Genomic DNA, 27,251 nt, shown 5'->3' with positions numbered 1-27,251 from the left:
CCCTCATGTGAAAGAACCCTTAATCTTTGTGTGAGAGGCAAGTGGTTTGAAATCAACAACCTTAACCACTCGGCCATGAACGCCCTGTTTAAGTTACTGATGCTAAGAATAGTATGTTGCAAACTTACCCATTTCATTGTAGTCTACACTTTTGTTTTATTAAAACATATAATGTAAGCTTATTTGTGATAAAATCTTTAAGCTTAAAGAACAACACTCCAGCCTGCGTACTGGAACTAACCAGTACACCATGTTCTCTGAGAAAACTTGGTTGTGACACCAATAGGGCTCAAAAAATTGTCCTTGGGTTTAGAAGGGGACACCCTGAATACAATGGACCGACATAATAGTAATGATCTTTTCTTAGGTCTTAATACGATCTGATCTCTAGGATAATTTCAATATCGAATAACAAGTATAGTATAATGATATATATTTAGTACCCTGATACCTAAATATGAATGCTTACGGTACCGTGATAGTACAGGTTTTAATCATTCTTTAACCGGTGGTGTAGTACAAAAATGCCCGGAAGAATGGCTACACGTGTTTCTTGTGGAAGAGATTTTCACTGCGTTCCAGACATAAATACAGCTTTAGATACTGCATGCAAAGCAGGGTAGCAACAAATTTTATGATATTAGTTTAAAACGTGTTTAAAATTTCATTCAGTTTTGTGATATTATTTTCATGTTTTGTTTAAAATTCGGACACCCAAATTTCGTCTAAAAGCGAATATAGTTTAGCATGCATTAAGGCCACCACGGTTACACATGTAAACGGATCCGTTTCGATTTTATTTGTTAACGTTCATGATTTTTTTAATGTTTAATCGAAATGACAAGGGCTCATCTGGAAGGGCGATTCAGGCAAAAACTTTGCCAATAATCTTAATTCCCAAAGAGTAATTATTTGGCGATGTAAAGAGCAGAGATTGTATCCGCCCATATGACGACTGCTAATGATCATTATCCAATCAGAGCGTCGCTTTATACTACCCTTATACCTGTATGCGAAGCGATAGACCGCCTACTCTAAACAGTAAATAACGAGAGCATCGGCCCGAAACTGGTATAATTGTGTGACAGTTTTGCGAGTTTAATATGTGATTAGGCGATAATTATACATTGTTTTTTCCCAATTATCTAAACAAGTGCAATATTCCCTAATTGATATACACAATGCACTCGATAATGGTGTTTAACCCGAGTAAAGGCGAGGTGCAATGAAGTTTCACGGCATTCAAAAAACTGTTAGTCAATTAAAAATGATTAATTTCATTAATGATCAGCGACTGGATTAAATTGTTAATCATAGCTTTGAATGATTTCAGTCCGTTAACATCAATATTTTACTGTAAAAATGTTATGTCGCTCACGTCATGGCTACAGGGCGAAATGCCCAAACCTAGCAGTAAAAGAAAGTTAGATGAAGATTCTGATACACCTACGTGAAAATTTAAGAAAGCCAATTCGCAAAAATCGTTTGATTGGTATGTTGTAGACAGTGCTTACGCACGTAGGCAAGACATCCCGGCTAAAACTACGAATCATGATGTAACTTGTAAATATCGAATACATGTATATAACAATAAAATTTGTCAGGAAAGAAGTGTTCTTTTTGTTTCAATAAATATATTTGTTTAAATGTCATAAATATGAGGCTCAGATTAAGATTTATCAATATTGTAAATTTCAAAAAGCATTATTTATGAAGATATTACCGAATTTGACATTTCATGAAAATAAAGGGAGGTCATTAGAAATTTATTCATATTTGTAGCTCAAAAACATTTAGATGCCATTGCCAGATCTACTATTAATTAATAAAGTGACTGTAGAAATATTATAAGTGTTGTTAATTGTGTTTATATTATAGTTAAAGGATGTATAGCCATGCATGTTAATGCATACATATTGGGTTGTTTCACTTCTCCCTAATTTTCGCGAGGAAGTCCCTTCTCCCTAAAATTTCCCCCCAGGATGAGCCCTGATGACCATATTGTCTTACAAAATATCTTAATCATAATTGCCTGTAATCATAGATTTTATCAACTCTAATTGGTTTCCAAAGTAAAAATACAGAAAAAAGGGGTTTACAACCGTCCACACAAGATTACTGTACAATTATCGCTCATGACATAAAACATTTTTGGTAAAGTTGATTTTCCTTTGATCTTTCAAAAGAGCGAAATGGGGATACAATGCAGAAAATGTTTGCAGACTCAATCGTGATGAGCCCTGAACATTATTTGTACATGTATTAAAGATAGAAAGTAATGTGGTGTAATATAGTACATAGAAGTACCACCGTTTAAACAGCATCGTTTCGGTTCTTTTCAATCGTGTAAACGTTAACAAAAATAGTAAACGTGGGAGCCTAAGCAGGCATCTGTGAATCCGAGCAGTCTGATCAGGATCCATGCTGTTCGCTATCAGTTTCTCTACTTGTAATAGAGTTGGTAAGCGAACAGCATAGATCCTGATCAGACTGAGCGGATGGCAGGCTGGTCTGGATCCATGTTGGTCACAAACACACTATGTTGGTTTTGTTGTGACGCGGCTCATATCATAACAATATATTTTATTCAACATAAAATGACTCGTCAATGCACCCATATAATTTACAGTCACTATCACACTGTTCAAATCAGATACTCAGAAATGAGTGTAATAAAAGTATTATCACATGTTACTATCAAGTAAACTTTATATTAAAAAACTATAAAACAATTGCCAAAGGCATGTGTTAGAATCTCCCGATTTGCACGAAGACAATACTGATTTCAAAATATACCCCTTTATTCTTTTTCATATTTAATTTAATCCCATATATCATATTCAAATGACTTAATTTATAATGAAACATTGTTTTTTCAATTTCCTATTATTTTCCTGATAGTTCTCTAAATTCTTTCTCATGAACATTAAATTTTGTTGAAGTTAACTTGCATTGTTAGCTAGCCTACAGATTTGATTGTATGTATAAAACTGTAATAAAATGTTCTCAGTTTACAGACTTCCCGAAAGTTGAAAAAAACTGTCAGACATTCGGTCTGACAAACCATGAAAATCTGTCAGACCGAAACAAAATCTGTCGGACTAAATAAAATTGATCAAAATCAATGTAAAAATTGTGTTTGTATTTCTAAGACACTTTTTGTTTTTTATTTTTTGCCGTAAAAATAGGCACAATCCGTACAGCGCATTTTCATCTCCTCCCTGTCATACACCAACAATTCATGGTTCTGCTTCCATTTTTCATTAAATTTTGTCTCAGGTCTATTCTTTTCATCCTTTTATTGCTGTTCTGCGCACTCTTCTGACGTAGATTTTCGTTTTTTCCCAGGTTTGGCACCTTTAGCGACGCCATTTTGTATACCAATCTCCTACGCAGTGATCTCCCCTTATCAGTACAGAGATCTCTGCCATCACAAACATTGGAATATCAATATTTGGATATTTATATTTTTTAGCTTTTTAATTTATTTTTCATTATTTTGTATACTTTTGATAATTTTTTGATAAAATATAACGAACGTAGGTACAAAAAGTTAAAAATAAAACAGAAAGAGAAAAATGACGTTAGATTTTCTATGTAACGGTCGGTATTTACATTTGAATTTCGACGTTACGTCATGTGACTTTCATCATCATGTGACGTCTGTGAAGGCAGTGATTACAATTCTGTCAAGGGAGGTAATCAGTGTGAGGAGTTTGTTTGTATACATGCGGCTTGGATAAAAGCCGGACAGTCGGACCGATCCGAAATAAAAAATTGTCGGACCTGATCAAAATTTATCGGACATGTCCGTCGGACCGACGTATTTAGGGAAGTCTGAGTTTAATTCCAATAAGGTTTCAGGTTTACATTGTAAGTCAAAATATGTATTTGTTTAGATAAGGTCTCAAGTACATTTGTGTATCAGGTAAAAGCATGACTGAATGCTTGTATCATTATATAATTTTTATTAATAGATATGAATTTAATTATAATCTTCAATACTAATTTTTCAGATTTGATTTTGTCTGTCTGCCTATAGTAAACCCACGTTTTAAAAGAGAATGCATTCAAGGACCTGCAAAGACCAGACCAGGGGCATTAACTCGCTCAGATCTCTGTTTAACGAGTGGGGACTGGAGCAGTCTCATTGTAGGAAAAACATCGCCATGGCTACAGTTAGATTCAGATGTGGACGATATCAGGAAAAATTCTGAACAGGTATTATTGCAGTGTAATGAATATATTGATTTCTATACCCCTGTTTAAACGCTCGTGTAAGCATTTGTATGAAAAATTTACAATGAATGATTTATGATGTTTTAATGTACTTTATTTGAATAATACTGATTGCAAGTCTAAAAGCAACTCTTTAACAGGACAAAATGAAACCTCTTAGTTGCTCCTCAAGCAAGAAAAAGTGTTTAAATAACAACTTTTCATTTACTTATTGAGACCATTGTTGTATAAGGATAGTATTTAATAAGGTTTTTATGTAAAATGTATGTTTTATTTGTACTTTACAGGCATTAATATTGTAAAATACATTACAGGCACTTAAAGAGGAGATGAATTATGCGACACATCTAGGCATGCCGGCTGTCATGCTGTATTTGAAGAGTAGGAAGATCACAAACTTGGCCAGGTGTCTTAATGAGCATTTACTCAGTGGTTACTTCCAACAGGTAGGTTGAATCAAGCTGAGACGATGTTCAATGTATAAGAGCTAATTATGTCCTACATGTACAATATATTAGAACCAATTTTGTCCTACTTGTACAGTGTATTTTGTCCTAACAAGTACAATTACAGATTTTATCATACTGATAACAAGTACATTACAGATTTGATCATACTGATAACAAGCACATTACAGATTTTATCATACTGGAAAAAAAAATACATTACAGATTTGATCATACTGATAACAAGCGCATTACAGATTTTTCCATACTGATAACAAGCACATTACAGATTTTATCATACTGATTACAGATTTTATCATACTGATAACAAGTACATTACAAATTTTATCATACTGATAACAAGCACATTACAGATTTTATCATACTGATAACAAGCACATTACAGATTTTATCATACTGATAACAAGTACATTACAGATTTTATCATACTGATAACAAGTACATTACAGATTTTACCATACAGATAACAAGTACATTACAAATTTTATCATACTGATTACAGATTTTATCATACTGATAACAAGTACATTACAGATTTTATCATACTGATAACAAGTACATTACAGATTTTATCATACTGATAACAAGTACATTACAGATTTTATCATACTGATAACAAGCACATTACAGATTTTATCATACTGATAACAAGTACATTACAGATTTTATCATACTGATAACAAGTACATTACAGATTTTACCATACAGATAACAAGTACATTACAAATTTTATCATACTGATAACAAGTACTTTACAGATTTTACCATACTGATAACAAGTACATTACAGAATTTATCATACTGATAACAAGTACATTACGGGTTTTATCATACTGATAACAAGTACATTACAGATTTTATCATACTGATAACAAGCACATTACAGATTTTATCATACTGATAACAAGCACATTACAGATTTTATCATACTGATAACAAGTACTTTACAGATTTTACCATACTGATAACAAGTACATTACAGAATTTATCATACTGATAACAAGTACATTACGGGTTTTATCATACTGATAACAAGCACATTACAGATTTTATCATACTGATAACAAGTACATTACGGGTTTTATCATACTGATAACAAGTACATTACAGATTTTATCATACTGATAACAAGTACATTACAGATTTTACCATACAGATAACAAGTACATTACAGATTTTATCATACTGATAACAAGTACATTACAGATTTTATCATACTGATAACAAGTACATTACAAATTTTATCATACTGATAACAAGAACATTACAGATTTTATCATATTGATATAGAAAATACAAGGTTGATGTCGGGATGGAGAAGGTTTATCCGTAGAGAGAGAAATTGTATCTAAGCGAGTCAAGATTCACTTTCGCAGTGAACCGGATAAACCTTCTCCAGTCCGACATCAACCATGTATTTGATTTATCCTGCTTTTAATAATGTTTTTAGAATAATTAAATGGAAGCATTCTTCTTTTTCCCCCGATAAAATAGCATCTATATGTAGTTTTGTTTTGCTGCTCAACATGTGACATCATCATATGACGTAATGACTGGAGATAGATAAGTTTATCCGGCAAGGCTTTATCCAGCAGATGATATTGATAGTAGCAGGATAAAAAAACATTTACCGGTAACTGAAAAACAAAGATACAGTAAACTTCACTTGTATCATAGTTTGGGGACCTTTCTGTTGCAAAACTGTCAGAGTTAAATCGTATACATATACATGCACAGTGCGGTAACTGGAGTGCAGGTATCAGTTACCCGCACTCCAGATAATGCCCGTTGATTGGTTCATTTTTGCTGGGGTTTACATATTGCGACGGCAGAGAAAGGGAAAGGGAGCAGAAATATCATATTCAAATGCTCGTTCATTGGTTCATTTTTTCTGGGGTTTCATATTATGACAACAGGGAACGTGCTGTCATGTTTGACTATGATACAAAAGAGAAAGAACACCAAAACACTCGGCAATCTGATTTATACTCGGGGGCTACGCCCCCTCGTACAAATCAGATAGCCTCGTGTTTCGGTGCTCTTTCTATTACATATAGCGAACATGGTTATAGCGAACTTCCGGTTATAAGGGACAAAATGTTTTGGCCCGATTTTTGCCCTTCTTTATTTAATGTAAAAAAATATGGTTACAGTGAACACGGTTATTAGGAATTATCGCTTATAAGGAACTCATTTTTAGTCCCAATGCCATAAAAAAGTACAGAAAATTACACTTTTATAACGAACTCCAAAATATCGGCTATCTGTAAACAGATCACGCATTTTCTACTTTCGTTTTCATCGGCACAGATTAAAACTTTGCCGAATGTAGCGGATATATTAGAAATAAATAATGACGATGACAGTCAATCTTCCAAAGACGAGATCTATTTAGATGATCTGTCGGTTGGGTCAAAAAATTAAGCTATTGATTGTTTGCAAAAGATTAGGTCATACTTTGAGTCTAATGCACATGTTGAAGAAACAGTTTTTAAAAGTTTATTGGGTATTGAATTTAACCTGAAGAGTTGTAAACATTCCCAAACTAAAATTAGCGACTTCTTCAAAGCAAAGTGATTATTTTTGTGCATGATACTGTATGTTAATGAATAACAATATTGCATATAATTATGGTACATATCATATAATTATCTTAAAGAGATATATTTATCCATAAAAATTATATTAAAAAGAAACAACATTGCAATTATTCCTTTTTTTTCTTTAATGAATCAATATAAGGGAGACAACAATGACGAACCCAAGAGTTATTTCTCTTAATCAAATACTCTTCTAAATGGAGGACAATGGCAAACAATTAGTTCGTTATATGTAAAACTGTTCGCTTAAAAAACTTCTGATACAAGGAACTAATTCGCAATATGCTTACAAGGAACTCCGGATATAAGGATATTTTGAATGTCCCAATAAGTTCGTTATAAGCAGTATCTATATTTCATGCTTTAAATCTGATAAATAGAAAATATTGATAACAGCATTACCATCTTGTACTATTGGATTTTACAGCAATTTTGGGTGCATGTTCCTCTAAAAACGCCAGGGGATTGCTTAGAGGACGTTATTGATGGGGAGTCAGTAGACGAGGATCAGAGTACAGAGGACCCTTGGGAATGGTAACTATTTTTAGCTCCACTTATAGAACAAAAAAAAGAACAGATGTTATTGTCATGACCCACTTGTCAGTGTTCCGGTGTACCCTCTTGGTTAAGTTTTCATTATGCTTATTATTAGCTTGTTTGTTTCAAAGGAAATGTTGAGCTGTTATGATTGCTGAGGCATTGGCATCAATTTGTTATATGTAACACATAGTCCCTGACACTTTAATAGAATTTACTTACTTTCTTATTCTCCTGTAGAACAAACCGGAACCTCTCTATTTGACTTATAGGCCCAATTTGGCCCAAGGTGGCTGAGTGATATAATTATGCCCCCTTTTGAAAAAAAGGGGGTATATTGCTTTGCACTTGTCGGTCCGTCGGTCCGTCGGTCCGTAGACCAAATGGTTTCCGAGTGATAACTAAAGAACCCTTAGGCCTAGGAACTTCAAACTTGGTATGGTGATTGGTCATGACAAGTAGATGACCCCTATTGATTTTGGGGTCAAGGGTCAAAGGTCAAGGTCACATTGACCTTGTAAGCAAAAACGGTTTCCGATCAATAACTAAAGAACCTTAAGGCCTAGGAACTTCAAACTTGGTATGGTGATTTGTCATGATCAGTAGATGACCCCTATTGATTTGGGGGTCAAGGGGTCAAAGGTCAAGGTCACATTGACCTTGTAAGCAAAAACGGTTTCCGATCAATAACTAAAGAACCTTAAGGCCTAGGAACTTCAAACTTGGTATGGTGATTTGTCATGATCAGTAGATGACCCCTATTGATTTTGGGGTCAAGGGGTCAAAGGTCAAGGTCACATTGACCTTGTAAGCAAAAACGGTTTCCGATCAATAAGTAAAGAACCCTAAGGCCTAGGAACTTCAAACTTAGTATGGTGATTTGTCATGATCAGTAGATGACCCCTAACGATTTTGGGGTCAAGGGGTTAAAGGTCAAGGTCACATTGACCTTGTAAGCAAAAACGGTTTCCGATCAAATAAGTAAAGAACCCTAAGGCCTAGGAACTTCAAACTTGGTATGGTGATTGCTCATGATCAGTAGATGACCCCTAACGATTTTGGGGTCAAGGGGTCAAAGGTCAAGGTCACATTGACCTCTTGGGTAAAAACGGTTTCCGATCAATAAACAAAAGAACCCTTAGGCCTAGGAACTTCAAACTTGGTATGGTGATTGGTCATGATCAGTAGATGACCCCTATTGATTTTGGAGTTAAGGGGTTAAAGGTCAAGGTCACATTGACCTCTTGGGTAAAACGGTTTCCGATCAATAACAAAAGAACCCTTAGGCCTAGGGACTACAAACTTGATATGGTGATTGGTCATGATCAGTAGATGACCCCTATTGATTTTGGGGTCAAGGGGTCAAAGGTCAAGGTCACATTGACCTCTTAGGTAAAAACAGTTTCGGATCAATAAATAAAGAACCCTTAGGCCTAGGAACTTCAAACTTGGTATGGTGATTGGTCATGATCAGTAGATGACCCCTATTGATTTTGGGGTCAAGGGGTCAAAGGTCAAGGTCACATTGACCTCTTAGGTAAAAGCAGTTTCCGATCAATAACTAAAGAACCCTTAGGCCTAGGAACTTCAAACTTGGTATGGTGATTGGTCATGACCAGCAGATGACCCCTACTGATTTTGGGTTAAGGGGTCAAAGGGAAAGGTCACATTGACCTTGTAGGTAAAAATGCTTTCCGATCAATAACTTAAGAACCCTTAGGCCTAGGAACTTCAAACTTGGTATGGTGATTGGTCATGACCAGCAGATGACCTATTGTTTTTAGGGTCAAGGGGTCAAAGGTCATGTAACATTGACCTTGTAGGTAAAAACGGTTTCTGATCAATTAACTAAAAACGCTTAGGCCTAGGAACTTCAAACTTTGTATGATGATTGGTGGTGACCAGCAGATGACCCCTATTGAGTTTTGGGTCAAGGGGTCAAAGGTCAAGGTCACATCGACCTTGTAAGTAAAAACGGTTTCTGATCAATAACTTAAGAACGCTTAGGCCTAGGAACTTCAAACTTGGTATGGTGATTTTCATGACCAGCAGATTACCCCTTTCGATTTTGGGATCAAGGGGTCAAAGGTCAAGGTCCCATTGACCTTGTAAGTAAAAACGGTTTCTGATCAATAACTAAAGAACACTTGGGCCTAGGAACTTCAAACTTGGCATAGTGATTGGTCATGATCAGCAGATGACCCCTATTGATTTTGGGGTCAAAGGTCAAGGTCACATTGACCTTGTATGTTAAAACGGTTTCAGATCAATAATAAAAGAACCCTTAGGCCTAGGAACTTCAAACTTGGCATGGTGATTAGTCATGACCAGCAAATGACCCTATTGATTTTGGGGTCAAGGGGTCAAAGGTCAAGGTCACATTGACCTTGTAAGTAAAAACGGTTTCTGATCAATTAAGTAAAAAACGCTTAGGCCTAGGAACTTCAAACTTTGTATGATGATTTGTCTTGACCAGCAGATGACCCCTATTGAGTTTTGGGTCAAGGGTTCAAAGGTCAAGGTCATGACCAGTAGATACTTGATAACCCTTATTAATTGTTTGATCACTGGGTCAGAAGTCATGCATAATTACCTTATCACATGAATAATTGGCTGCTGATAGGGGGCATACATGTTTTACAAACATATCTTGTTTGTAATATGTAACACATAATCCCTGACACTCAACAAAATTTACTTACTTACTTCTTCACCTCTAGAATAAACATAAACTTTGGTTGGTCTGACTCAGAGTGCCCTCTTTTTTTAATATTTAAGATAATCATTTTCAGGTGGAACACGTTCAGGACAATGTGTGATACTAATAAACGTATAAGCGTTGCCCTGGAAATAACAGAAAATTTGCCGGAGGATTATGTATTACAGCGCTGGTTAGCCGAGCCTATCAAGGCCGTCGTCATATCAACCAATCTCTTCCTTACCAACAAGAAGGGATATCCTGTACTCTCCAAAGCTCATCAGGGATTTCTAAGAAGTTTGTTCAAGGTAGTGTTTGGAACTGTGGCTGCGGCATCAGCGTTGCACTTTGGTTAAGATTTTTGCATGCAAATTGATATCTCCAAAACTGATGAAGGGAATGGGTTGAAAGTTCACAAACTTATTTGAGAGTATAATAGGAGGTCACTCTAAAGGGCTCATAACTCTAACATGAATTTTAAAAGACAAATGATCCCTTTTAAACTTTCTACATTATCTTTGCAAATTACTTATTATCAAGGCACTTGTTTACCTATCAACCTCTGAGAATAGTCTAGCACGCTGTCTTGTTTAGAAGTATGCTTAAAAGAATTATTGTTGGGAAGACATGGTACGAGGGAGATACGAAATTATTTAAGCATACAATGAAAGAGTTGTGATGAATATATAGTCTAGTCTTTGATAAGAAACTATGGTGATTGAGTAAAATCTACTAGATACATCTTATATGCCAAACAAAATGTTGTTTGGACAAGCATGTATTGAATATCATTAGTAAGATGTTGCCATTTTAATCAGTTGCCCATTTCACCTAAATGGGTTATCACAATTTTAGGATGGAAGAATACGGGCTGGACAAACTGATGTTGACCAAACTTTTGCCTTACGGTTGGCTTGATCTCAAAAATACAAAATCAAGACTAAATAGTTAATGCAAATCTTATTACAGATTGATTAACATGGTTTTAATTTTTTTGGGTTTTTAAATAGAAAAAAATAAAGTGTAAATTATTAAAATTTTAGAAAAACGATGGGTTTTAAAACCATGATTATTATTTCATTTGGATTTCAGTTGATTTTGACCGGTGCCAATAAGCATGGGGATAAGGGCATTCACTCGTACCAGCAATATCTGGATCACCTTTGGCAGGTAAGCAACTCATTTTAAATTTATTTATCAACCTTAATCAGTGCTATCATGTACAAATGTAGTGTTTGCAATGGAATTGGAATTATTCAAATTAATAGTAAAACGAAAGTGGACTTTTTCAATCCATTATTCTAAATGACAATGGAGTAATGGCCAGAAAGAGCAGGTAACTTTCTTCCCGACTTGCTAGCATGATGTTGTCTTTTCACACCAAAAGCTGGTTGTCAAATTGGAAAGTAAAATCCCATCTTGAAAATTGTCAGGGTAGAATTATAATATTGCCAATTTGGGGAAAAATGTAAAGGCAAATCGCAAAAGGCTCCATTTTGATACACTGTTTAAATTGAAGGATAATGTAATGTTGCAAATATTCCCCCCCCTGCCCCAGCTGTATTAAATCTTCCTTCTTCGGGAACCGGCTTAAAACCCCAGAAAAATAACATTAAAGTGAGTTTTGGAACATTTTTTTAAAAGGGGCCCCCTCACAGCTTTTGACATTGTGTTGTGTATAAAAATTTGGGAAAAAAGGGGAAAAACCCCTCAAAATTGACAAAAAATCTTTTGGGAAGATTAGAGCATTGCTGTTTTGATGTTGGTTTTTGGGGGTGTCTACTGTTAAAGTATTAAAAAATGTTTTCCCTTCATGAAAAAGTTTGGGAAAAATTCTTTCCCTTCTAGTTTTTTTTCCCTTTGGGAATGTTAATTGGTATTAAAAAAATTTTTGCCCCCCTTTTTCCCCAAAAACATTTGGCCCCAAAGGGGCCCAAACCCCTTTCCCCACCCCCCAAAATCCCTTCCATTTTTCCCCTTTTAAAAAGAAAGGAAACTGACAATTAATTCAAAAATGATATGGTTTTTTGTATTTTTTTTATCGGGAAAGGGGTTCCCTTTCTTAAACCCAAGTAATACAATTAGAGTTGATGAAATTGATGCTTTGGCAAACTAGAGAGGTATAGACTCATGATTTTATACTAAAGATATTGAATGAGTGTAGTTCAATACTGAATTTAAAATTGCACAAGTTGAATAAAATTATATTATGCGACCCTTGGAGAGCATTAATTATTTTATTCAACAAGTTCTTTGATTCAGTTATGAACTTACATGAATTTAATATTCGAATTTTCAATACGGAAAATAAAGACGTTTTAATGTTAAAAGAATCATATTTCACTGACCCAACTATTTATAATGTGAAAACATTTAGGGCGTCTTTACACTATGGTTTATAAACCACAAATGATTTTGTGTCAAATTTGCACAGCCGTTCTTGCAAATACTAATTTTTGTTGTACAGTGTGTTAATGATTGTGGGCGCTGGTAGAGGCCCACTTGTAAGAGCATCATTGGCCGCAGCAGATCAATATGGCTCATTTGCATTAGTTTCTTAGTACAGATCATGCAGGAATCAATATTAGCAAGCAGTTCACTCAATTCAAATCTTCAAATTGTAGAATATTTCTACAGACCGTCTGATTTTGAGGCCAGATCAGTGTAAAGGATTTATATACAAAACCTTTATTAAAAAGGCTGGATTTTACTATCCTGTATATCAATAATACTGCAGAAACACTTTTACTCTCAGACCACTTATTTACAAAGATCATTTTTATCCCCTTTTTAAGCAGATTATTCAACCTATTCTACTCACCCATAGGTCTCTATGGGCATAACTTTTGGTTTTAGTTTTTTGTTCATTAACCACTCAAGATATTTTATTGAAACTTCACAATCATATTTATGGGATCATTTTGGTAGATGAATCATTTTCTCATTCATTTGTCTATATTTTTCATTTTATTACAGACACTACCAACCCCTGACACAGTGACTCAGTTTGCAAAGGGATATGAGGATTATTTACAGTGCCCGCTACAACCATTAATGGATAATCTAGAATCTCAAACATACGAGATATTTGAAAAAGATCCAATAAAATATGCCCAGTATCAAAAGGTTTGTGTTCAGATAGACTTTTCTATTTTAGCAGAGTTCATAGTACATTGTACATTAGAGTTTATAACACACCAGTTCATAGTATACAGAGTTCAAAACACAGCAGAGTTCATAGTGTATCAGAGTTCATAACACACCAGTGTTCATAGTATATCAGAGTTTGTAACACTGTTGAAGCAATGTTTACTGATAAGAATGTTTTCATTTCTATTTCTGGTTGCTTTTTAGCTCGACTATTCGATAAGAATAAGTAGAGCTATTGCAGTCACCCGAGCGTCGGCGTAACCACTTATGTTAAAGTTTTTGTAATAGTTCAAATATTTTCAAAGTCCATAGACATATGGCTTTGAAACTTTGCACACTTGTTCACCATCATAACCCCAACCTGTAGACAGGAGGAGGTAACTCTATCAAGCATTTTGACAGAATTATGCCCCTTTTTCGACTTAGAATTTACGTTAAAGTTTTTGTCATAGTTCAAATATTTGCAAAGTCCATTGACATATGGCTTTGAAACTTTGCACACTTGTTCACCATCATGACCCCAACCTGTAAACAGGAGGAGGTAACTCTATTAAGCATTTTGACAGAATTATGCCCCTTTTTCGACTTAGAATTTACGTTAAAGTTTTTGTCATAGTTCAAATATTTGCAAAGTCCATTGACATATGGCTTTGAAACTTTACACACTTGTTCACCATCATGACCCCAACCTGGAAACAGGAGGAGGTAACTCTTATCAAGCATTTTTTTTACTAACAAGCACTAAGAATAGTCGAGCGTTGCTGTCCTACCGACAGCTCTTGTTATTTATAAATGTTAGAGACAATCATTTTAGTATATTAGGAAAGACATTTCAGTGCTTAAGAAGTAGCACTTTAGTGTTTTGAAATCAAGGTACATTCACAGTAAAAGCCGAAAATTAACAGTATTGATTAAAACATAACCTAGAAGATTTATAGAAAAAAAATACGTTTGGTAATTTTAGGCTGTGTATTGTGCCCTACTTGACAAGATCAAACCTGAGAACAAAGATAAAGAATCAGTGTAAGTTATCTTGTTATCTCAATATGTTGCTTATCTACCTCTCATATATAAGTATGAACTTTTGCTTGCTTTTTACATTGTACAAATGAGATATTATATAAAGTAAATTTATTTTGATATCTGACCATTGTGTTGTATTCATCCTGTGTTTCATTTCTACCTCTTAACAATTCTTGTATGTTTTTGCATAAAAAATTGCAATTCATAATCAATATAGTTAGTTGAATTACATTTATCACACAAACCATAGCGCAGAAGTGTACAGTAATAAACCCATTTAATAAAAACAATATGTGACATCATTTGTGTTATAAACAAACATATTGTTAAAGCACGCTAATGTTAGCGCAACACTATATGCGGGTCAACGAAAATTGACCCTTTTTAACTGTAAAACTTTATTTGACCAGTATGTGATAAATTTATTGAACTCCTTGAATAAAACAATATTAATATTATTATGAGTCTCTACTTGTCCAATAAATTGATATTAAATCTAGACTCATTCAAAGCTTACAGAACGTCGGTGGTTCTACTCATGTGCCCATTCATGCCTGAAAAAATGCATGGAAAAGCACCTGAGGTCTTCCTCCACCATTAAAGCTGGAACGTCGCCATATGACATATACTGTGTAGGTGTGACGTAAAACCTAATCAAACAAACACTCATTTAATACCTTCTATGTATTTTGCCAATGTTATATTTTCTTGTTGTACAGTGTGTTAATGGTTGTGGGTGCTGGTAGAGGTCCACTTGTACGTGCATCATTGGCCGCAGCAGGACAAGCTGACCGCAACATCAGAAAAATTTATGCCGTGGAGAAAAATCCAAATGCAGTTGTTACGTAAGAACAGTTACATTTTTTATGTCCATTTTCATCTTTTCTTGACATCATGACCCATCCACTTAGCCCAATGTGGAAAGTATTGGATTTGTAATCCAGGGGTCACTAGTTCAGTTTCCCTGTAAGCCTAAAATTCTTTGTGACAATTGATCCTGTACATTAAGCCTTATGGCCATTTGTCTCCCACTGCTGATTCAGAAAAAACATGAATTGTGTAGAAATTGGTTATTACTGGTTAGTTATCGAGAAAATGTGAGAAAAGGCCAAGCAAAGATTTACTGATGAAACTGAAGAATATAAGACGGCTTTTACGTTGTTCTTTCATTATAACATTTTTAAACTAAATTTTTTACAGAGAACTATAACATATGGCAGCTGGTTTTTATCTCCTGTATTACGCTAAGCTTATATGCATTTTTTGTTAAAGTTTACATAACACTTTGCAATGGTCTGTCCTTTTAGATATAATATTTACATTGGAAGTCATAAAACCCAGAATTAATCAAGGAATCAGACGGAAATATAGAGATTGATTTCATACAGACAGTCTAAAAAATCATATGCAAAATCAATAACGAACTTGTTTTTAATGAAAAAGCTATTTATTCTTGATACAGATTAGAGAACCTGCGTGATGAAATGTGGGGAGATAAAGTAGAGGTGATATCATGTGACATGAGACAGTGGAATGCCCCAGAGAAGGCAGACATATTGGTCAGTGAGCTCCTCGGATCCTTTGGAGATAATGAACTCTCGCCAGAGTGTTTAGATGGTGCTCAGAGGTTTCTGAAAGGTGAAAATCAAAGTGTTATGATTTCTGAAATTGATTTTTTTTTTTTTGGCTAATTTATCACTGAATTTTCAATTGTTTTGATTTTGTTGTGCTTAGCTACTACAGTAAACATGTATTTCCCTGCAAGAAAGTGTTAAGCTACATGTATGTATGTAAACATGTATTTCCCTGGGAGAAAATAAGGAATTCCTGCATTATCCAGGTTTTCTTAAATTTTAAGCACCAAGAAATATCAAGCACTTTATTTTTCCAGCAACTCTTATTGCATGGCATAACTTCAAACAGTGGTTCATGTCTATTTATGATCATTCTGTCTATATAATGTTTCAGATGATGGTATCAGTATACCATGTGAATATACGTCATACTTGGCACCATTACAGTCGTCTAAGTTATATAACGAGGTCAGAGCGTCAAAAGATAAAGATAAGCCTCCTGAGGTGAGTGTTGTTGAATATTTACTTGCCTCAGTGGCCTTGTGGTTAAGGAAGCTTATGAACCCAGTAGTCCCTTAGCCATCAGGAACTTTGGATTCTTTCATGTGCGGAAGCTATCCAGTTAGCTAACAGAATGTCAGTGGTTCTACTCGGATACCCACTTGTGCCTGTAATAATAAATGGATGGGGTACCTGAGGTCTTCCTGCACAAGTAAAGCTGGAAAGTTGCAATTTGACCTTTACAGTATTGGTGTGCCTCATAACCCATCCAAAAGAAATACAAATAAAATTTATTTGATGTTTACTATACATAGTCTACTTGATAAGGCTTCAAACTTGCAACATACTAATGTTCATATCAAGATCTCTAGAATGTTTGATGTAAATTAGCTATCCAGTTAGGCTGTGGAAGGTTGGTTGTTCTACTCCAGTAGCCAGCCATGTGTGATATACTACAGAAGGGGCATTTTAGCTTAATTTATGCTACAGCTAGAAAGTCCCTGTTGAATCTTTAAAGGGTCTGATTGCTTTAAACTGTGGCAAATATTTTTAGCATTGTCAGTTTTAATCTTCTTTTCCTGAGGTTGTAGAGGAGAAATGGTTAAACTTGGACAAGGTTAAACTCTGAAAACATTGAAATAATTAACAATCAGAAAATCAGATTTAACAATGTCATTATAAGTAAATATGTTATCTGAAAAATAGTTATGTAGTCCTTTTCTGAAGGGGAAGTGACTAAGCAAATGTCCATTTTTTTTGTGCAACATAATAATGCAGATAGGTTTCATCTATAAATGATATATATATATTTAGGTAACTATCTTTCAGTAATATGAAACATTTAAATTTCAGACAAATTTTGAGATGCCATATGTTGTAAGACTTCACAATTGTCAGATACTGGGGGACCCTCAACCTGTGTTTCACTTTAAACATCCAAACAGAGGTACAGTGTATTGCTTATAAACTGAACAAATCTATTTCTACATTATGTAACCCGAAAGAAACAGGACTTTGACGTGTCAGAACTTGACTTTAGTTTAATATTAAGCATGTGTAATTTTATATAGGGGATATTTGTTTAGTTCAGTGTAAGATTGGAATATATTCCACCAAGTGCCTGCACCACTCGTGAAATATAAATTTTTGGTGTTCACGAAGTGAAATATATTTCGATCTTACACTAAACTAAACAAAACTTTGTTTTATTATATGCAAAGAAACGTTTAAAAAGACATTTTAACATAATAGATCTACTAGATGAAAAGTGGTGCAAAATAATAATACACGGTATAATCATTTACAATGTCAGTAAATTGGTTTCCAGTACTGTGCATGCTGGTATTTCACTAAAACAATGTAATGGGCTTAAATTCAAAACAGTGAAAAGTACCAAATTCATATTTTCATTGTTTCAAACAGTGAAATATCAGTTTTATATTTCATTGATATATTTCTATAAACCACCAAAAAGCATGTAATAAAAAAAAAATGTAACTATTAAATAGCATTAAAAATCAATTTTCTAGTTTTGGAAAACAACATTTTATTGGGATCAGTTGAAGGTCACTTGCTGAGAATATAGTTTTTACTAGTTAGACATTCAGGAAAGTCTGTATGGATTGTTAAGAAAGGAAAAAAAAGAAAAACTGGCTGAAAATTAAATAGAAATTACATTTTGCTTTTACTGTAAATTTCTTTGCCTCAGATGTCATTATGTATAAAGGTGGCGAGGGAAAAATAATCAATAAATAGTTAACTCCTATTAAATTTAGGGTTAAGGTCGTTGAATTCAAACCACTTGCCCCTCATCACTGTGGGTTTGGATCCAGGGACTTTGGATTCTTTCATGTGAGGAAGCTATCAAGCTAGCTTACGGAACGTTGGTGGTTCTACTCAGGTGCCCGTTCGTGCCTGAAATAATTCACGGAAGGGCACGAGAGGTCTTCCTCCACCAGTAAAGCTGGAACATCGCCAAATGACCTATACTGAGTCGGTGTGACGTAAAACCCAATCAAGACAAACAATTAAATTTAGAAGGACTTAACGGGTTACTGCAATAAAGTGGCTATATGATTTTAAGATTATTATTATGCCCCCATTTCGAAGAAAAGGGGGTATATTGCTTTGCACTTGTCGGTCCGTCGGTCTGTCGGTCCGTCGGTCCGTAGACCAAATGGTTTCCGAGTGATAACTAAAGAACCCTTAGGCCTAGGAACTTCAAACTTGGTATGGTGATTGGTCATGACCAGTAGATGACCCCTATTGATTTTGGGGTCAAGGGGTCAAAGGTCAAGGTCACATTGACCTTGTAAGCGAAAACGGTTTCCGATCAATAACTAAAGAACCTTAAGGCCTAGGAACTTCAAACTTGGTATGGTGATTGGTCATGATCAGTAGATGACCCCTATTGATTTTGGGGTCAAGGGGTCAAAGGTCAAGGTCACATTGACCTATTAAGCAAAAACGGTTTCCGATCAATAACTAAAGAACTTTAAGGCCTAGGAACTTCAAACTTGGTATGGTGATTGGTCATGATCAGTAGATGACCCCTATTGATTTTGGGGTCAAGGGGTCAAAGGTCAAGGTCACATTGACCTCTTGGGTAAAAACGGTTTCGGATCAATAACAAAAGAACCCTTAGGCCTAGGAACTTCAAACTTGGTATGGTGATTGGTTATGACAAGGATATGACCCCTATTGATTTTGGGGTTAAGGGGTCAAAGGTCAAGGTCACATTGACCTTGTAGGTAAAAACGGTTTCGGATCAATAACTAAAGAACCCTTAGGCCTAGGAACTTCAAACTTGGTATGGTGATTGGTCATGACCAGCAGATGACCTATTGATTCTGGGGTCAAGGGGTCAAAGGTCAAGGTCACATTGACCTTGTAGGTAAAAACGGTTTCTGATCAATAACAAAAGAACCCTTAGGCCTAGGAACTTCAAACTTGGTATGGTGATTGGTTATATCCAGCAGATGACCCCTATTGATTTTGGGGTTAAGGGGTCAAAGGTCAAGGTCACATTGACCTTGTAGGTAAATACGGTTTCTGATCAATAACTAAAGAACCCTTAGGCCTAGGGACTTCAAACTTGATATGGTGATTGGTCATGATCAGTAGATGACCCCTATTGATTTTGGGGTCAAAGGTCAAGGTCACATTGACCTCTTAGGTAAAAACGGTTTCCGATCAATAACTAAAGAACCCTTAGGCCTAGGAACTTCAAACTTGGTATGGTGATTGGTCATGACCAGCAGATGACCCCTATTGATATTGGGGTTAAGGGGTCAAAGGGCAAGGTCACATTGACCTTGTATGTTAAAACAGTTTCCGATCAATAACTAAAGAACCCTTAGGCCTAGGAACTTCAAACTTGGTATGGTGATTGGTCGTGACCAGCAGATGACCTATTGATTTTGGGGTCAAAGGTCAAGGTCACATTGACCTTGTATGTAAAAACGGTTTCCGATCAATTAACTAAAAACGCTTAGGCCTAGGAACTTCAAACTTTGTATGATGATTGGTCGTGACCAGCAGATGACCCCTATTGAGTTTTGGGTCAAGGTGTCAAAGGTTAAGGTCATGACCAGTAGATACTTGATAACCCTTATTAATTGTTTGATCACTGGGTCAGAAGTCATGCATAATAACCTTATCACATGACTAATTGGCTGCTGATAGGGGGCATACATGTTTTACAAACATATCTTGTTTATGTTATACATACCGCCTCCGTGGTCGAGGGGTTAGAGTCGATGACTTCTAATCCAGTTACCTCTCTGGCGTGGGTTCGATCCCCGGGAGATGCTTTAGTAGTTTAGCGCGGAGGAAGTTAGTCTAGTACTGGTGTAACTCTCCAGGAACGATGGTTAGGAAACTACCCGCCTATATGACTGAAATACTGTTGATAAAGGCGTAAAATGAAACAAACAAACAAACAAATGTTATACATATTACAGATGAGGTGATAGACAATACCAGATATAAAAGAATGGAGTATGACATTGACAACACAAGTATTCTCCATGGATTTGCAGGATACTTTGACACAAAACTTTATGCAAACGTTTATTTAAGTAAGTAATTATTACTATAATCACAAAAACTGTGACGCAGGAGTGTAATAAAGCCATTTGATAAAAGTGATATTACTGTAGTGTAATAACACTTTGATGTGATGTCATTTGCATTATATAAAGACATAGCATTGTGTGCTAATGTTAGTGTTACACTATAGGGGCGACAATGAAAAATGACTCTTTTTTAAACAGTTTACTGTTCTTATTTTAAATATGTAATAAATAGAATATTATATTCATGTAGGTTTAATACTAAATTTATTGAACTTGAGGTAAAAAACAATATTAAGCTCGCCAAAGATTAAGCTCGCCAAAGAGAGCAGAAAAAACCAAGGTATTTGTATACATATACAACATTTGTTAGGGAGGGCCTTTGTCCTACACTCGCTTTTCAAAAGGCTGATATGGCAGAAACTTACTAAACAACTTTCTTTACTCTGTGAGATTGGTTTATGTCTTTACCAATTTGACTACTGCAAATGTTTTTTCTTCAGATTCTGAGGTTTTAATTGACTTGACCCATTATGTGGTCATTTTTTATAACATTGACCCATTTAAGAAAACTTTGAAAAAAAATCACCCAGATTAGACTTAAAAGAGCCACCATGGCCCTCGGATTGTAATTTAGATAACAGTATAGCAGGATGATATCAATCTGTTATGTTGCAGGTATTGTACCAGAAACACATTCACCGGGCATGTTCAGCTGGTTTCCTATACTCTTCCCAGTAAAGGTAATTTTCAATATTTTTCTTAATGATTTTCCAGGAGAACCATTACCCGATTCAGTTGAGATTTGCTGATTATGCCTTTTGCTTAATATCTTAACAGGATGAAATAAAAAAATGCCACTTTATGTATAATAATTGACAGTATATGCTAAAGTCAGTCAAAATTGTTTTGTCTAGCCAGACAGTATAAAATGGATGTTGAAATGCAGTTAAATTTGTTTTTAAATAAATATTGAGATGGAATGCTTGCCTATTTTGTTTAATTTTCTATTGCCTTATAAAAGTTGACTTTAAAATCATGACATTTACTCTTTATTACTTTTTATTTCAGACTCCACTTTATGTGGAGAAAGGTTCAAAAGTGGTTGTAGAGTTTTGGAGGCGAGTCAGTACAAAAAACGTCTGGTATGAATGGTGTGTTTTAGAACCGAGCGTGTTGCCAATACATAATCCGAAAGGACGTTCATACACCATTGGACTGTAACTGAGGATTGCATTAAAACCTAAAATTTTTATCTTGTTATCCAGAATTTAATTGCTATGTACAAAGGAAGTTACAATATCAACAAAAGAAATGTTTTCAATAAGATATCAACACAAAAATGTTTCCAGTTAGATATCATCGCAAGGAAATGATTCCAGTTAGATATCACCACAAGGAAATGTTTCCTGTTAGATATTAAAAGGAAATGTTTCCAGTTAGATATCATCACAAGTAAATGTTTCCTGTTAGATATTAAAAGGAAATGTTTCCAGTTAGATATCACCACAAGGAAATGTTTCCTGTTAGATATTAAAAGGAAATGTTTCCTGTTAGATATTAAAAGGAAATGTTTCCAGTTAGATATCATCACAAGAAAATGTTCACAAGGAAATGATTCCAATCAGATCGTAACGCAAAAAATGTTTTCAATTATATATCAGCACAAGAAAATTAATGTTTTCAATCAAATGCCAACATAAAAAATTGTTTCTAATCAGATATCAGCATAGATAGTAATTAAGTACTTCAATTTGAACCATCTGTTGTTAATATTAATAAATGTGACACATGCTTTGTGCATAATACTAACAATTGAAATATAATGAAAATTTGTGATTAAAGGAAACCAATCCCGGTAATTGTATTTTGCTGAAGTCAGTACTCAATTCAAGCAAAGATTTTTTTTATAAACATTATTCATGGAAATTTGTTTTTCTTTGGCAACATTCATACTTTGAATTAAGTGTACATTATTGTTTTTATACCCCCAAAAAAGGAAGTTTGGGGGGGTATATAGGAGTCACCCGGTTGGTCGGTCGGTCGGTCCAGACGTCCGTTGCATTTTCCTTGTCCGGAGCATAACTTGAAGACTAATGGTTGGAATTCCATATAACTACATACAATGGTCAAGCACATTGAGAGGAAGTGCAGTGCACAAGAACCATAACTCTATTTTGACTAATTACAGAATTATTGCCCTTTGTTACTTTTCGTTGTCCGGGCATAACTTGAACACTACTGGTTGGAATTCAAAACAACTTCATACAATTGTCAAACACAATAAGGGGAAGTGCAGTGCACAAGAACCATAACTCTATCTAAAGTAATTACAGAGTTATTGCCCTTTGTTACTTTTCCATTGCTTTTTTTTTGTCCGGAGCATAACTTGAAGACTAATGGTTGGAATTCAATATAACTTCATACAATGGTCAAGCACATTGAGAGGAAGTGCAGTGCACAAGAACCATAACTCCATCTTGACAAATTACAGAGTTATTTCCCTTTGTTACTTTTCCTTGTCCAGAGCATAACTTGAAAACTACTGTTTGGAATTCAATACAACTTCATACAGTTTTCAAGGACATTAAAAGGAAGTGCAGTGCATAAGAGCCATAACTCCACTTTGACAAAATACAGAGTTACTGCCCTTTGATACTTTTCCTTGTCTGGGGCATAACTTAAAACGTACTGGTTGAAATTCAAAACAACTTCATACAATGGCCAAGCACAAAAAGAGGAAGTGCAGTGCACAAGAACTATAACTCCATCTTCAGTATTTATAGAGTTATTTCCCTTTGTTCCTTTTCTTTGTCTTTCTGGACTTATTACAGAGTAATTCAATAAAACTTCATCAATGGCCAACCACATTGAAAGGAAATGCAATATACAAGAACCACAACTATCTTTAATTGCCCACAACCATAACTCTATATTTCAATTCTTTTACAAGATATTCTGTTACTAGTAACATCCTCATTTCCGAAGCAGTCTTGTGGGGGTATTAATCACATTTAGTGATAGTTCTAGTTGAATTTGTCCGGAACATTACTCGGAAACCATAAGAGATATCAACAAGAAACTTTGTAAGTTGATAGATAACAGTGATTAGAAGTGCAGTGGAAAGAACAATAACTCTGCCTTTCCTAATTTTGGAATTATTGCACTTTGAACTTTTTCCAGGGACATAACTCTGAAACTACAAGAGGTGTACTTTCCTATGTCCAAAACCTATTCGGGGAGCATCACCCGGCTCAAACCGGGCTCTTGTTTTAAATGTACTTGAAGAAAAGTTGTTCACAAAATAAAAATCAAATAAATGATTAAAAACAATGTTGTATTGTTTTCTTTTATACAGCATGTTCCAAATATTGCATTTATGTGGTACATTTTTTTCCATATCCTTCTTTGAAATACTAATCATATGAATGAAAACATTTAATTGACAAACTTGACAAGTAGTTCAAATTTGTATAACTACCTCATAAAGCTGCATACTGCCAGATAAGCTAAACTATTTCAAGGTAATTTCAAGAAATTTGTACTAAGACTTGAATAAAGATTCAAGTAATAATTGACATGTTCTGTATGATTAATAAGTGATTTTTGTGTCGCCTTCAAAAGGTGACATATAGGGGTTACTTTTGTCGGCGTCCCCTAAAGCTTGTCCGGAGCATAACTTGGTCACTATAAGTCTGATTGACTTCAAACTTGGTATGCATGCTTCTTTCAATAACCCGAAGTGGAGTGCACAAGGACCGATACACTGCAGTTCTTATTTTTTTGAGTTATTGCCCTTTGTTTATTTCATACTTTAATTTTGTCCGGGCCATTTCTCTTCAACTAAAAAAGCTATGGACTTGAAACTTCATAGGATGATAGATCTCATTAAGAAGAAGTGCAGTGCACAAGAACCGGTACTCTGCATTTCTTAATTTTTGAGTTATGGCCCTTTGTTAATTTTCATACTTAATTTTTGTCCAGGCCATTTCTCCGAAAGTATAAAAGTTATGGACTTGAAACTTCATAGGATGATAGATCTCATTAAGAAAAAGTGCAGTGCATAAGAACTGATACTCTGCATTTCTTATTTTTTGAGTTATTGCCCTTTGTTGATTTTCTTACTTTATTTTTGTCCTGGTCATTTCTCCTCAAGTATGAAAGCTATGGACTTGAAATATCATAGAATGATAGATCTTATTGATAAGAAGTGCAGTTCACAGAAACTGCTGCTCTGCACTTAGTATTTTTTTAGTTATTGCCCTTTGTTATTTTTCATATTTCATTTTTGTCCTGGCCATTTCTCCTAAACTACATTGTTCACAAGGCCACACATCCGACTCGCGGAGTTCTAGTTTGAAGTATTTATCACCATATTTTTACTGTGTTACTAACGATGTAACAGCTATTTTAACATACTTTGACCTTTTTAGCTCATAAAAGTGACAGGGTGGGCTTTAGTGATCGCTTTTCGTTTGGCAATCTCCTCATAAACCACTAAGCCAATTTCATCCAAACTTCACAGGAATGTTCCTTTGGTGGTCACCTTTAAAAATTGTTTAAAGAATTTAATTCCATGCAGAACTCTGGTTGCCATGTCAACCGAAAGAAAAAACTTTAAATATCTTCTTTTAAAAAACCCCAAGAGCTAGAGCTTAGATATTTGGCATGAAACATCTTCTAGTGAGTGTCGACCAAGTTTGTTCAAATAAAAGCCCTGGGCTCAAAATTGGCCCCGCCCCAGGGGGGCATTGATTTCCCCTATATGCATATAGTAAAAACTTAAAAAATCTTCTTTTAAAGAACCCAAAGAGCTAGAGCTAAGATATTTAGCATTAAACATCTTCTAATGAGTGTCTACCAAGTTTGTTCAAATAAAAGCCCTGGGGTCAAAACTGGCCCCGCCCCAGGGGTGTCATTGTTTTTATATGTGCATAGTAAAAACTTAAAAAATCTTCTTTTAAAAAACCCAATGAGCTAGAGCTTAGATGTTTAGCATGAAACATCTTCTTATGGGTGTCTACCAAGTTTGTTCAAATAAAATCCCTTAGATAAAAATTGGCCCTGCTGGGGGGTCGGGAGGGAGGACACTCGAAGGTCATTGTTTTTCATCATATGTGTGTAGTAAAAACTTAACATCATGAACATTTTCTAATGGGTGTCTTCCAAGTTTGTTCAAATAAAAGCCCTGGGGTTTAAACTAGCCCCGCTTCAGGGGCCTATATACAGGTGAGCGACCTCAGGGCCATCATGGCCCTCTTGTTAGGTTATTTACATGGTATTTATGTGTACATTAATACCTTCGTTCCCTTAACAACATTTTACTTCTAAATGCATTTTCAAGTTTTTTCATAAAAATTAGCATAAATACGGAGGCATAAGCAAAACACTATAATTGTGACATTTTAATGGAATATAGAAACCTCTGCAGTTGCATTTATACCTCTGCAATTGCGTTTATACGGCAGTTATCATTGAACCGTTTACGTGACTGGTACTTGCAGTTGCAACCAGATCTGTCCCGAATTAAAAGTATAGCATAAATATATATTCAATACATGTACTACGAAAACAAGAAAACAATCGGCAACACAAAATAAAATGAAATTTTTGAAAAGTTTTATGAAGCCCGCTTATCACTTGGAAATACCTCAAAAGGAGACAGCATGTCATAAGGGCAATTAAACATTAATTAATTGGAGAATAATGAAACCACCCAAAATGAAAAGAAACTAAAATAACACAAACACAAAAGTTATGTTATGCTGAGCGGTCATAAATCTTGTAAATTTGTGTTCATTATTAAATATGAGTTTGTAAATACCGATATCAGTTTTAGTACACAATATATTAGTATACACAGTTTAAAACTTTCATGTACACATTAATACTTGGTTATTACATGCAAAAACTAATAACAACTCATCCTCATTGTCCATGTTCAATAATTAATTAGCAGCAAATGTTGAAAGCTCTTTCATAAATGAACATAGTTTAAATGAATTAATTCATGCGCATGTTATTTCTTCACAGCAATGAGCGTCTCAATCACATTCTTTCAATTTCTGTTAATTTGTATATACCTATACATATATTTACCGGTACCGTTGGCCTAGTGGTTAAGGCGTCCGCCTTCGGATCGGGAGGTCGAAGGTTCGAGCCCCACGGGGAGCGTTAATTGAAGGATGAATGTTTCTCGTGGGACTCGTTCCGAAATGGCCGCTTCGTGAGCCGCGAGGTAGTTAAAATGAATGGTTACTGATTTCTATCCGCCTGGCTCCTGGCATAGTGATAGGAATTGGGAGGTACATGGTATGCAAGCAAAAGGTGTCTCATAAGTCAAAATGGCTGGCCCTTTCAGTAGGGGTGACACTATAATAAACAAGACC

The 27,251-nt window shown here is 35.1% G+C and overlaps 1 protein-coding gene across 1 annotated transcript; it reads left to right on the top strand.

Annotated features, from left to right (window-relative positions):
* Positions 1-469: 469 nt before the first annotated feature.
* Positions 470-24,195, top strand: LOC132716415 (protein arginine N-methyltransferase 5-like). The gene is made up of 15 exons (XM_060699687.1): positions 470-619; positions 4,017-4,221; positions 4,554-4,685; positions 7,734-7,840; positions 10,636-10,852; positions 11,634-11,711; positions 13,518-13,667; positions 14,656-14,714; positions 15,434-15,559; positions 16,177-16,352; positions 16,683-16,792; positions 17,642-17,735; positions 20,752-20,868; positions 21,541-21,605; positions 21,934-24,195. Exons 1-15 carry the CDS (start codon positions 525-527, stop codon positions 22,084-22,086), a joined length of 1,884 nt encoding a protein of 627 aa, XP_060555670.1. The 5' UTR covers positions 470-524; the 3' UTR covers positions 22,087-24,195.
* Positions 24,196-27,251: the final 3,056 nt, after the last annotated feature.

Source organism: Ruditapes philippinarum, unplaced genomic scaffold (genome assembly GCF_026571515.1).
Source record: "Ruditapes philippinarum isolate M1 unplaced genomic scaffold, ASM2657151v2 ctg4437_1_1_1_1, whole genome shotgun sequence".
Taxonomy (NCBI): Eukaryota; Metazoa; Mollusca; class Bivalvia; order Venerida; family Veneridae; genus Ruditapes; species Ruditapes philippinarum.
This window is presented reverse-complemented; position numbering and strand designations above follow the sequence as displayed.

Excerpts from the sequence above, each read along its gene's own strand:
- LOC132716415 (XM_060699687.1), top strand. The coding sequence starts at position 525 with ATGCCCGGAAGAATGGCTACACGTGTTTCTTGTGGAAGAGATTTTCAC. Across the intron at positions 4,686-7,733 it reads TCAGTGGTTACTTCCAACAG|CAATTTTGGGTGCATGTTCC; the intron begins GTAGGTTGAATC and ends TGGATTTTACAG. Across the intron at positions 14,715-15,433 it reads AACAAAGATAAAGAATCAGT|TGTGTTAATGGTTGTGGGTG; the intron begins GTAAGTTATCTT and ends CTTGTTGTACAG.